This window comes from Conger conger, chromosome 1, assembly GCF_963514075.1.
Source record: "Conger conger chromosome 1, fConCon1.1, whole genome shotgun sequence".
In the NCBI taxonomy this organism is placed as follows: Eukaryota; Metazoa; Chordata; class Actinopteri; order Anguilliformes; family Congridae; genus Conger; species Conger conger.
Genome location: NC_083760.1, coordinates 46,695,122 through 46,708,590, shown reverse-complemented (window position 1 = coordinate 46,708,590; position 13,469 = coordinate 46,695,122). Strand labels below are relative to the sequence as shown.

Below are 13,469 nucleotides of genomic sequence, written 5' to 3'. Positions count from 1 at the left end.
TGTAAAAAAAAAACTAAAAAAAAAACAATAAAGTTTTGATTTTGCAGTACAGTATTGTACTTGGCCGTGTACTGTTATTTGTAGCATAGCCAACTTAGCATATGCAGATCTTTCAATGTTAGATCTTTAGTTAGTCTGTAGGATCTGTGTTAATGTTATGAAGTACATAACTACTTGTCTTTGTGAATGTTTGTAATCCTTCAGTGAAATCTTAGATTACTTGTGTAAACCCTGAGGCTCTGTAACTCACTTATTGCAGGTTTTTATATTCTGTCATGTTTTATATTCATGTTATATTTATTATATTTGTTGACTGACTTTTTCAGTCACCTATGTGCTTTGGATTCTTGTGGATCTGTTTCCTAACCTGGCCTATATTTGCTTTCTTGTGTTAAGCACCATCAAGCCACAGTCAAATCTACAATGGTGGGAGCAGAGGAGGTAAGAACCTTCCAAACTCTCCTTAGTGTCACTCTTCCTATACCTGGAAGTCATATTCTATATTTATAGGTTATATTTATATATCACTAGATCTCATTGACAAATATTAGTGATTATTGGTTATTGACTTTTTTACATATGCTACATGCGAAAGTTTCCACTGGAGCATACAAGTATTCTGGGGTTTAGTCAGTTGTCAGCTGTTTGCATATCAAAATATCAAAGGTTGCGTGTTAGCCAGCTGTGAACTAAAGGAACTCCTTTAGCTCACAATATCTAACAATGAACACATGGACACTGTGCCCAAGAATACTGGTGTGCTTCAGCTGAAACTTCTGCTTGCATGAAGTTGTTATGTTCCCCCAGTAGAAGAAATCGTTCTCAATTAAAATGTGCATTTGTGAGCTCTGTTGATGGTCACAAGTAACAAACCATTATATTTGGAGTTTTTAGAATTGTAAATTCATTACCAGAAATAAAAAGGTCCCTAGAAGTCCCATTATATCATGGCTAACTGCGTCCAAGGAAATATAGAAAAAATCTCAGCTATCTGGATGGATAATTTCATTTTTGGGTGAACTGCACCTTGAACAAATTGTTTCATGACAAATAATTCCTCACAGAATTGTTTTCTAAGGATTAGAAGAAGGAAGTGTGTACTGAGAACTGCCTATCTTTATCACCGCAGAGTGTCATAAGCATTGATTGCATATGCTGAATGCACATTACTGTACAGCATCATAAGGCTCTCTTGTGTATGTTGAATGGCCAATACTGTGAAATTTCCGAACGCTTTATTGGGTATTTGGAATATACTGTACATCACTGTTTTATACAATTGTATTACATGTATAAAGTGGGCATCAATGCTCACTGCCATAAGCCCCATTACATGTCTGCAATAGGCATCACTACGCAGTACCATAAATCCCAGTTACATATGAGGAGTAGGCACCACTGTGTACAGTATCTTAAGCTCCATTCCATGGGGAATAGGCATCACTGCATAATATTGTAAGCCTCACTATATGTCGGGAATTGGCATCACCGCATAGTATAAAAATTCTTCTGCAGCACTGCGTAGTATTGGAAGCCCTATTACATCTGTGGAATGGCTCTTTTATACAAGGGAATCTCTTTAGAATCAAACCTCATATACAGTTCTGAAGCCTCAGACGCATAGAACCGGCTTACATTTCTGTTCCTGATATTTCAATCTGCTTTATATGTTTGATTTTGTGTTCATGTGCGTCATCTTCTTTCGGTGTCTTCCACCTTTGACAATTATGTACATAAAAATAAAGATGCAAGTTGCTATTAAGTGGTCCAAGAATGCAACAATCACAATAGTACTGTGCAAAAGTCAGAGACCACCCTTTGACTTATTCAATTTCCAGTCAAATCAGCCATTCAGTGCAATTTTTTTCACTGTCAGACAATAATGCTGGAAACATATATTTCACAGAAGAGAACTGCCACTACATATATCATATATCATCAGTATCCACTCTTACTTTTGTGCACCCTGCTTAACCAATCAACAAACAACTTATAGCTGTGTCCTAACAGAAAAGTGTCAATGGCATTATGGTAGAACAGTTTAACCTTCAAACAAATAACTACCCAAACAGACCTGGGATACTCAAGCCACCCCTGCCACCAACAATCATTCTGCGGTCAAAAATCACATTTTTTCCCGATTCTGATTAACTGAAGCTCCTGACCCGTATCTTTGTGATTGTATGAAATTGCACTGCTGCCACACAGTTGGCTGATTAGATAAATGCATGAATAAGTAGGTGTAATAAAGTAAAAATGTTCTTAATAAAGAGCTCGGTGAGTGTATGCATTGAGTGTAAATTTTGAGAGAGTAATGGCAGTTTAAGAAAACATGGAATTTTTTTATTCCAACTGTCACCACTCAAGTAACCAAACATTCCGCTATTCATTCCTATGGGAATTTGTTTTCCCTGGAAAACCTTAAATATCTCAGAAAACTGTGGGAAGAGATTGGCATCGAAAAACGGCGGAATAATATTAAATAAAGATAATAAAAAATAAAGTTAAAGAATAACAGTAGTGTGTTGCTTCACAATCACACTAATAAAACCTTTCGTCATGTGTTATACAAATTATCACACTAATTTGTTGAATCCATTGAAAGTAATTCAGACGTTTTGTTTTTAAGCATCTCCTATTATAGTATTACCTTCCTTTAGGTCTGTGGCAAGGGCACGGTTTGCGGGAAGGAAGCAGGGCAATCTGAGGCCTACTGGTTAACTGGATTACGTTTCAAATTAGTCCAGGCTATTCAGTGTGTGCTCTTTCCTGCAGTAGGCGTCTGAGACCGGGGAACTACGGACTAGAGAGATGATGTGTGAGAGAGACGGGGCTGACAGCAACAGATCTGACAAACAACAGAGCTGAAGCTGCAGAGCGAAAGCTACAGTTCGGTTTTGTTTGTTATTATTTTAGTTTGTTGTTTTGGCCCCGATCCTGGGAGGGTGATGGGTGAAGACCTTTTTGTTTGTTTATAATACGCTCTCGCTGTCTCTCCCCTCCCCGCTCTCCTGAGACTTAGGAAACCGCCGGTGCAATCCATTCTTTCAATATCTCCCTGTGTCAGCTCGTGTATCCTCTCAGGGGTGTCACCGCATGCGGCAATGTCTGATTAGAGAACATGAAGTGAAGTCTTAAATGTATTTGATTTCACATGACAAATGATAAAATTAACATAGAACGATAAACGCACAAAAAAGACCATTGAACAAACACACAGTGAAGGTGCTTTCAGATGCGTCTGCTCTTTTTTTCCCTCACCCCAGCAGTTGTATTCCTCCTTGTAAAAGCAAGATGCTTTTCCTGTCCTTCCCCACTGTGGCTCTGTTACAGGAACATAGCACCCTTTCATTGGAAGAGAGGATAATGACCTCTTGGGGTGGAATTCATGTTTCCTTTGCTGTCCACTGAGTCAACCTTATAACTGTTCTGTTTCTCTCTCTGTGTCTTTGCGCACTCTCCTGCCTCTCTCCACCTCTCTGTCGCTCGCATCAACGTAGCACGGGGAAGCCGGATTCCCCGGCCTAGTATGAGTCAGGGCTGCAGCCGAGAAGCCAGCCGAGAGAGCAGCAGGGACACGAGCCCTGTGCGCTCCTTCCAGCCGCTCGGTGAGTACCGCGAGCCCCGCCTGGAATACCCACGAGCTCCCTGCCTGGAATTTCACAAACTCCACCCATATTATTGCAGTCCACGCACATAACATGGCAGGTCCAGCCCAGAGGGCTGCAAGCCCCACCCACAGAAGTGCAAGCCCCTCCCTGATGGCCCCAAGCCTCGGATTCATTGAATTACCGACACGGATATTGATCGGTGAACGCTCCTATCTTGAGCAAGGTGTTCACAATTAGTTTTGCTAACATTTCCGATCATAATATCTCAAAAAATATCTCTTAAAATTAATAAAATTCTGTGAATTTACTTCAACCTACATAAGTATATCAATATATTCATATACTTCATGTATTGATATACTTTTAAGTATTATCGATCAATCAAATGCACTCAGAAAAAAAGGAAAAGCATTGGTGATAATAGTGCAGCACTTCCATGACTGGTTCCTGGATCAGAATTATGTTATTTTAAAATTGGATTGGTTATTTAACAGACTGTAGTTCACCCTTTCATAAATGGTTATCTGGGATGTAGCCATAGCCACGTCCTCAAAGGGGGGCAGTGCCCCAATTTCTGAGACTGAAAAAATCACACTTCCAGCACTTTCATCAAATGATAATTTCATTTTACATCAATTTTAGTTGTGAAGTGCCACCTGCCAACTGTGTATAATCTTAGCCTGTTACACAGCTCTGTAATATTTAATTCCAAATTCCATTCCTCTGATGTGGTATTAGTGGTTTGGCCTTTACATTTAAATATTGTGCTCAATTTACAGTGAGCAAAATTAATATGGTGTTGGACCAATAATAATAATATTTGTTATTCAGACTGAAGGCCAGTCTTAAAAAAATAAGGACTCAAAACTTTTTTTTTGTTTTGGAACATTTCTCAATTCCCAGATATCCATCCATCCATCCATTATCTGAACCCGCTTATCCTGAACAGGGTCGCAGGGGGGCTGGAGCCTATCCCAGCATACATTGGGCGAAAGGCAGGAATACACCCTGGACAGGTCGCCAGTCCATCGCAGGGCACACACACCATTCACTCACACACTCATACCTATGGGCAATTTTAGACTCTCCAATCAGCCTAACCTGCATGTCTTTGGACTGTGGGAGGAAACCGGAGTACCCGGAGGAAACCCACGCAGACACGGGGAGAACATGCAAACTCCGCACAGATAGGCCCCGGCCGACGGGGATTCGAACCCAGGACCTCCTTGCTGTGAGGCGGCAGTGCTACCCACTGCGCCATCCGTGCCGCCCTCCCAGATATCCCTTAACCTAAATTGCAGTTAGTGTCTCATTACCACTCTACCTGCGATTTAGCAATCAAATTAAGATGCCTGTAAAAGCACCCCCTTGGCTGATTTCTCTCCAAAGAGGAGATCACACATTCCTTTCCATTGCTCCGCCTCTTAGTGGGTGTCACTGTCAGCCTATAATTTTCCTCTGTGCACAGTAATTTAAGTGCAATCCACTGATGTGTTGAAAGCTCTGTAATTTACAGCCATTTTCTTGTCCTTCTGTCTAAATTATCTTTGCTTTACTTATCACACCCATGTCAAATTTGTCTGAATATTTTAGCTTTTACTAAAAAAACTTCAGCACTAGTACCACTCTGATGTTACCAGGATAGGTAGTGGCCAGCACACATTCTTTATTTGCAATTTCAGAGTTCATGACTCATTTCTGTCATATATGGTCACCCGAGGAATGAAGAACACCACAGTTCAGATGACAGAGTCGAAGTAAATAGAGGACACCAGATCAGTGCGGTTCTTTGCCAATTAATTTCTCTCAAAGCAGGGATATGACTTTACAGTATTTGGGTTGCAAAAAAACAGGAAGTAACTGAAATTCAGAGCAGCTCAACTAAAATTGGCTTTTCAGCAGTGTGCATTGCAGCTATTTGTCTTTCAGGTGAGCTAAAATGAATGTTTTAGCAGTGGGCATTTGCCCTCAAATCTCTGTGTGTGTGGCATTGGCTCACTGTTCTGAGGCCTCTTACTGGCTTGGGCCCTGTATGGTTCCACGTGCCGGGTTCTTACAGGTGGCGGTCTTACTGGACCAGGCTCAGGGTGCTTCTTGGGCTCTTCCCGGGCTGTGTTCCCCAGGCCTCTTGCTGGCCCAGGTTTTGTGTGGATCTCCAGCCTCTTCACTGGGCTCTCTTCTGTGGGCTTATTGCCTCTTATCTTACGGGCTCTGTGTGATTCTTTGGGCTCTTATTGGCGGGGCTCTGTGCGGTTCTCCATTCCAGCTACGCGCCACCACTCCAGGTCCACTGGGACCCTCCACACCCCCGATGCCTTCGGGGCGGCAGGTGAAGGCTGAGTAGCACCCCCACGATCTGCGTCACGCTTCCCATAGCCCCCTGCAGCCCCTCCCCTCCGCTCCCCACCCTCACTCTGATTTAACCTCCCCTCCCACAGTCAGCAAAGCATGCTGAGTCAAGCCACCCCTTTACTGTTTAGAGCCGCTAGATGGTGCATTTTTTCAAATTTTCTTCTTTTCATAATCACCCATTGATTTCTGCATGCTTCTTCATCTCCATGCCAAAGGGTTTAAAAGTGCTGGCAGGCCGCGAGTCTGCAGCTCTCTGACCCTCTCCCACTGCAAGTCATCATCGCTGTGCTGATTTATGTTGTGTTTCTATTTTACTAGCCAAGATCTTATTTTGGTCCTTTGCATATTTTATTTTTATTTTTATTTTTCTCTCTTTTGAATGGATTGATGTGTCTACATGGGAAAACAGCACATGGGCTCTATTCCTGCTGTGTCTACATACCAGGCCAGTTGAACAGCAATGAAATGTAACAGAAATTTTACCTCGGGATTCTGTCACGTTCACATCTGACTGTTCAGGCCTGCCATTTTGAAATTGGACCCATGTAATGGTTTGTCATACAATCATATGATGTGGCCTGAATCGTTCCCGATGTGGATGCATTACCGAGCTACTTACCATGGAGGCTGGGGTGGAGATTTTGGAGTCCTGCTGAGTTTGTTGGGGTGTGTGTGTGTGTCTAGTGTGATGTCTGTACATGCATTCATGTGTATGATTTGTGTGTGTGAGATGTGCAGATGAGCAGTCCTGTGTGTGTGTAAATGTACGTTTGTGTGCAATTAAATGTGTGTGTTAGTGTTAGCAACATTTCCTGTGTGAGGTGTGATCTGCAAAATTGTGTGTGTAAGTATGAGCTCAGGTGAGTAGACACCAGTGTGTGTGCGTGTTTGTGCGTGTGAGTGCAGGTGGGCAGGCAGTACACTCTGTGTTTTTGTGACCTGTGTGATGATCTGTTCTTCTCAGGGTACGGCATCAGCCAGTCCAGCAGGCTCTCGTCTTCAGTCAGCGCCATGCGGGTCCTCAACACTGGCTCCGATGTGGAGGAGGCCCTAGCCGACGCCCTGGTATGTACCTCTGCCCCACCCATGATCCTGTAATAGCCTCGCACATCATGCACTATGCTCACTAACTTGCACGCCCAATTACACATTGGTCTCCATTCTCAATGAGCTGCATCTACTTGGACTTGACGATTTGTAATCAGTGCTAGAGAGGCAAGCTAAGCAGCTTGGTACAGTTGTAGGAGAAGGCGAGCATTGCTGGGCTGAATGGCCTGTTCATGTCATTATGTTATGTTATGTTATGTAATAATAATAATTGTAATAATAAGTTGTCCCTCTGCTCTTGCTGTCCTTCCTACTTTGCCCTTTCACATGGTAATACTGAACTTCCCGGCTCACAGCCTTCAATCTTCTAATGCATCTTCACTCACGTCCAAGGCAGTTATTACAATCCTACGTGTTCCAGAGCACAGTGTTATTGGAATTATACAAGCGTATGTTGATTGAAAAGTCAATTTTCACATTGTGAATGTTCCAGTACCTAATACGTGACTAACTCTTTCCACTGATTGGTTGTGTTTCTTAATGCTGTCAGCTGTTAGGAGACATGAGGAGCAAGGTACTGCATTATCCTGCTTTCCTGCTTGCATGAGGATTCTATAATGTGCTGTCTGAACCAGACCCATTCTGATGTTGAATAGCTGGATTATGTTGCATACTTTCATGTTGTAAAGTAGCATTTCTTTTTTTAAAAGCCCTCTCAATTAAATTAAATAACGCTTGGACCAGACTTGTCATTTTAGGTCAATAAAATGACAAGGATAGCCTGTTATACAGTATTTAAAATGGTAAAAAGTCCCCATTTTAAATACTGCATAAGATGCTATCCTGTAAATTGTCCTAAAATGACAAATCTGCTCCAAACATTATCCCCTTTTCCCCTGTGCCCAATGGGTTTTGGGCTGTGACTCCTCCCCCTTCATCTAGCACCAGTGGCTTATTGGTTGCGAACCCTGTTCATTTGCAGAAAAAGCCAGCGAGGAGGCGGTACGAGACTTACGGGATGTACTCGGATGACGACGCCAACAGCGATGCGTCGAGCGCCTGCTCTGAGCGCTCGTACAGCTCGCGCAACGGCAGCATCCCCACCTACATGCGCCAGACCGAGGACGTGGCCGAGGTGCTCAACCGCTGCGCCAGCTCCAACTGGTCCGAGAGGAAGGAGGGCCTGATCGGGCTGCAGAGCCTGCTGAAGAACCAGAGGACTCTCAGGTGCTCTGCCGTTGCCCTCTGTGCTGCTTCCTGGAATTCGTCATTGAGTAATGATGTTCTTTTGCTGATTGCTCCAGTAAAATTTTACTGCCAGCATGCCTTGGTGAATTGATGGTTTTTCAATAGCCCAAACCTATGCACGAGCGGTATTTTACACTGACACAGAATTTATAGAAGAAAAATGTATACTTTATTGAACCACGTGGGGTACTTAGACCCATCCTCAACCCATGGATGAGTTTCAGATTGGTTTCAGATCGAATCCAGACCAGACCAGTGTCAGTGCCGATTGCTTGGGAGCTCCATTGGTGCACAATACGGGAGGGTTCAAGTCATTGAGCGGTCTGCATTTCGTCACTCTCTGGCGACCCCCAGTGGTCGAACAGGCACCTGTGGACTGCTTGACAGAGCTGTGTATGTGATGTCTTCCTCTGACACCACTCTGTGTTTACTTGACTGTGGACTGCAGTGTGAAAGGGAGCAGGCCATGAGGCCACGTTCATTCAGAGGAGAAATGTGGATGTCTTCACTCTCCTGAAATTGGCAGTGGCGATTGCGTAGGAACACAGCTACAAATAGCCAATTAGATTTTTTTTTTTAATATCAGATCTCAGAGGAAGATTCTGATTGAAATGTTGTCCTTGTACTAGTGTGTGTATCACTAATTAAAGGTGTGTTGTAAAGTGTGCAGGCTTTCTTTTTTATTGAAGAAAGCTTAAGTTCAACTTGTTAGGTGAGGTTGGGCCTATGAGGGTTAAGACATATCCTAAGATATGTCAGGCTAATGGTGGCAGCAGCTGTATTTTGTCTTGGAAGTGGTCATTCTTACGTTTGAGTGTTTCTTCTGTTACAGTCGTGTGGAGTTGAAGAGGCTCTGCGAGATCTTCACCAGGATGTTTGCAGACCCACACAGCAAGGTATAGCCCTTCTCGGTACTGTCCAATCACTCACCCCGAGGCTTGCCAATCACCCTACTGGAAACTGTTCAATAACCCCACCCAAAGACTTTCCATTAACCCCACCCAAAGTCTTTCCAATAACCCCACCCCAAGATTGTCCAATATCCCTACCTTAAGGCCGCCCAATAACCCCACCACAAGACCATCCAATAACCCAACCTCAAGAATGTTCAATATCCCTTCCCTGAGGCATATAAACAATCTATGAAGTATCCCTGCGCCTGACATTTTTACTTTTAACATTTGTTGAGGAACTTATTTTAATTGTACAGTAATTCATGTCAGGCCATCGATCACCTGATCGACAATCATTTCAGCAACCCCCCCTCCATCTACGATTGCTTCCTCCACCACCCCCTCTCCCACATGTTTCCGACAATAATGACCGGCTCTGAGACTGCCCAGTCACGCATCCCAAGACCGTCTGGTCAGCTGCCCCCCATCCAGTCACGCATTTGTCTATATACCGGATTCTGCCGAAGTAGCGTGATTTAGGCGATACCAACGCCCCCACATTAACGGTTATGCACTATAAACTCTAATGGCATGCCTGATTGGAATGAACAGGGACGCCACCATTCAGTGGCTCCATCAAACGTACACACCTTTTGCATCACACGCTGTTCTGCCGGAAAGCATGAATAATGTGCAGAGGAAACTACTAACAAATAATATGCTGACCGGTCACTGACTGACAAGCTGCATGGCACGATAGTGTAGATGTGTGAGTGGCTCTGGACAGCCGCAAATGAAAATAAAAAATTTGAATTCCAGCTAGAAGTTGTGAAGGGGCATCTCACGGGCCGGGTGTTTGGCTCGGCAGAATCCGGTATAAGCTCAGCCACGTTTAAGGTACAATTCATTTTACTGTCGTCTCTGTCTACTGTCTGTCATTCTCTTTCAGGTACACTGTTTCATTGCAGTAGCCGAACAATCATATTTCTCTCAAATACTGTTTGAATTTTTCAGGTTAAATGCTTTTCTGTTAATGTGGCAATCATTCCACTGACACTGTATCCCTGTGTTTATCTTGTATTTGTCACCACCTTTAATTTCTCGCAAAATATGTGTTCCTCCCTTGAATGATATTGGCACTGTTTTAAACTGAGACTGGAACAAAGCTCAAGGTTTGCATGATACTGAAGGCCACTGTAGTCTGGTTGATTAAACAGAAACGAGGTAATTCTGTGAAAAATCTACCTGAGGTGTAGGGGGAACCACTCCCAATTTTACTCAAAAGTTGTGTTCTTTATATATCCAATAGAGAATGTGAGAAAATGACCTATATAGTTATATAGCTTTTGGCAGCAATTACACTTCTAATTACACTTCTAAGGGTAAGTCTCTATAAGCTTTGCACACCTGGATTTCAGTTTATCCTGGCAGATCATTCATGGCAGATCCTCTCAAACTCTGTCAGATTGGATGGGAAGAATCTGTGAACTGCCATCTTCAGGTCTCTCCACAGATGCGGGGTTTCTATGGGGTTTAAGTCTGGGCTTTGGTTGTGCTACTCAAGAACAGTCAGAGACTTGTCCTGAGGTGAACCGTCAGCCCAGCCTGAGGTCGCGTGCACTCCGGACACATTTTCTTCAAGGGCCTCTCTGCATTTGGCTGCATTCATCTTTTCTGTCAATTCAGACCGTTCTCCCATTCCCTGCTGCTGAAAAGCACCCCCATAGCATGATGCTCCCACCACCATGCTTCACCTTAGTGATAGTATTGGCCATGAGCAGTGCCTGGTGTTTCCCAGACATAGTGCTTAGAGTCCTGCCCAAGGAGTTCCTTTTTTGTCTCATCAGACCAGATAATCTTTTTCCTCATGCTCTTGGAGTCTTAAATGCTGTTTGGCAAACTGTACGTGGGGTCTCATATGCCTTTTTCTGAAGAGTGGCTTCCATCTAGCCACTCTACCATGAAGACCGGATTGATGGAGTGCTGCTGAGATTGTTGTCCTTGTGAAAGTTTCTCCCATCTCTGCATAGCACATCCAAAACAAAGGTATAAAACCAAAATAATGGTTTTATACCCTTGCCCTGATGTACAGTATGCCTCTCCACAATTGTATTGTGGAGGTCTACAGAGAGTTCCTTCATAGTTTGTTTTTTGTCCTGATGTGCAGTGTGTGCCTTTCTAAACTATGTACAATCGATTCAATTTGCCATAGGCGGACTCCAATCAAGTTCTAGACGCATCTGAATGATAATTAAAGCGAATAGGATGCAACTGACCACAATTTGGCCACAGCAAAGGGTCTGAATACTTATGTAAAAGAGATTGTGCAGTTTTTTCAAAAATTTCTTCACTTTTTTCATTATGGGTTATTGAGTGTAGATTGATTGCCAAAAATGGTATCCATTGGGGGTCTGAATACTTTCGGAAGCCACTTTATGTTTTGAAGAACGTAAAAGATTTTGAGCAGAATTCTGAAAGTAGCCAGTAAATTGTGCCAGCATCCACATCTTCAGGTTTTTCCCTGCTTTTTAACTTTAACTTGTAGACTCAATTAATATATGAGGCTCCAAACTTGACACAAACCCAAATTTCCACACCCAAGTGAATTTTTTGGTGCCACCCCCCCTATTTTAAGAGCCAATATCTCTAGAACAACAAATCCAATGAGGTTGATTTTCCACGGAATGACCCAAAGGCAAATTCTACCTATACCTTAATATTCTTTCAGGTCATTCACCTGATAATACAATCACTGAGCACTTTATTAGGATCACTATACTAATACTGGTTTGTGCCTCCCTTTGCTCTTGAAACAGCGTCAATTCAATAGATGTTGAAAAGATTCCTTTGAGATTCTGTTCCAAGGTCAGCAACAATACTCAAATAGGCTGTGGCATGTGTGTGAAAATACCAGGAGATCAGCAGTTACATAAATAATAATCAAATGGAGCCCGTCTGACGCCAATAATCATGTCACGGTCGAAATCACTGAGATCACATTTTTCCCCAATTCTGATGGTTGATGTGAACATTAACTGAAGCTCCTGACCCATTAACTGAAGCATTGCACTGCTGCCACACGATTGGCTGATTAGATAATTGCATGAATAAGTAGGTTTACAGGTGTTCCTAATAAAGTGTACATTAGTGAAGATGGGTGTCCTGTCACATTGCAGTCTCTTTGGAAATAAAGAATTTTGATCTGTCCTGTATCCTGGTTACGTATATGATATGATTGAAAGCTGGACATTTTTAGACGGATGAATGCATTTTACACTGGGCTTTGTTCCATTGTATGTTTAAAGCGTGTCCCTTCTCACTTGTCACTTCTTTCTATGATGAAACTGAAAGAACTCCCACACACTTTTGTATCTTTTGCACAGATTTTATTTCACAGTTCATGTCATTGTGTCTCACTGCCAGAAATTAATGCATTTGAAGAAAACTTGGACTATTATTTTATTACTTTATTTTTGTCATAGATTTGTACAGCCAGAACTAATTAGTGTATTTATCTCTTTTTTGCATGCTCTCCCCCTGTTGTGGAACTCTCTGTAGAGAGTAAGTTTGTTATATATTCATCCCCTTGCATGGTTGTGCTATTAACTCTGTTAATCTGGTTGCATCTGAAAAGCCTTGTGTGGCTTATGAAATGCTGTGTGCTTCAAAATGAATTGGAACTGCTTACTAATACACTGACATTTCATTGCTGAGCAGCCACTTGTGGTCAATGATGTTTGGTGCGATAAACTAGTGCCACCAGATAACTATAATAACACTGTGGTATGTATTTGTTTAACTACAGTTGAAAAGACAAGGTCTCAATTTTAACAGAATACTTTTTATGTTAAATTATTGAGAATTCACATAAGAGAACCATTCTTGACTTTTGATACCCAACAGACACAGCTGTACTTATTGTACCACACCAACTCTTGCAATGTAAGATATCATACATTGTCCTTTAACTTCTCCCAAAATATAACTGCAGCCTGAGTACAAGTATCTAGTGTCATGTAAGAAGGTTTTGTATGGCGATAAGTGCTGAAGAAGCAACACGCCAAATAAAATACAATTTCTTTAATTTTACAAAACTTTTGTTGCCATTTATTTAGCTAGCTATGGAAACCTCTGAGCACTGAAATACCATCATATACCTGAAATATTTATTATACTAATTTATCTCCCCCCATTTGCTGAACTCAGATGGTGTCTGGAGCCATGAAATCTTATCACTCAAGTTTTTTCTTTTTTTTTATCTTCCGACATAAAAAAGAACATTTCTGATATTTCAACCTGACTTCTTTTTTGGCTTGTT

At 42.3% G+C, this 13,469-nt stretch overlaps 1 protein-coding gene across 25 annotated transcripts in view; it reads left to right on the top strand.

Annotated features, from left to right (window-relative positions):
• Positions 1–13,469, top strand: part of LOC133127692 (CLIP-associating protein 2-like) — a 113,840-nt gene that overhangs the window by 83,521 nt on the left and 16,850 nt on the right. For 13 of the 25 annotated variants that reach the window (XM_061240874.1, XM_061240855.1, XM_061240837.1 and 10 more), the window contains 7 exons: positions 397–441; positions 3,501–3,608; positions 5,878–5,940; positions 6,928–7,028; positions 7,561–7,584; positions 7,993–8,237; positions 9,091–9,154. In XM_061240874.1, coding sequence (XP_061096858.1) covers positions 397–441; positions 3,501–3,608; positions 5,878–5,940; positions 6,928–7,028; positions 7,561–7,584; positions 7,993–8,237; positions 9,091–9,154 — 650 coding nt within the window. Of the gene's footprint in view, positions 1–396; positions 442–3,500; positions 3,609–5,877; positions 5,941–6,927; positions 7,029–7,560; positions 7,585–7,992; positions 8,238–9,090; positions 9,155–9,970; positions 10,049–11,279; positions 11,283–13,469 lie in introns of all 25 variants that reach the window. The other 12 variants (XM_061240957.1, XM_061240940.1, XM_061240964.1 and 9 more) reach the window with 6 other exon arrangements.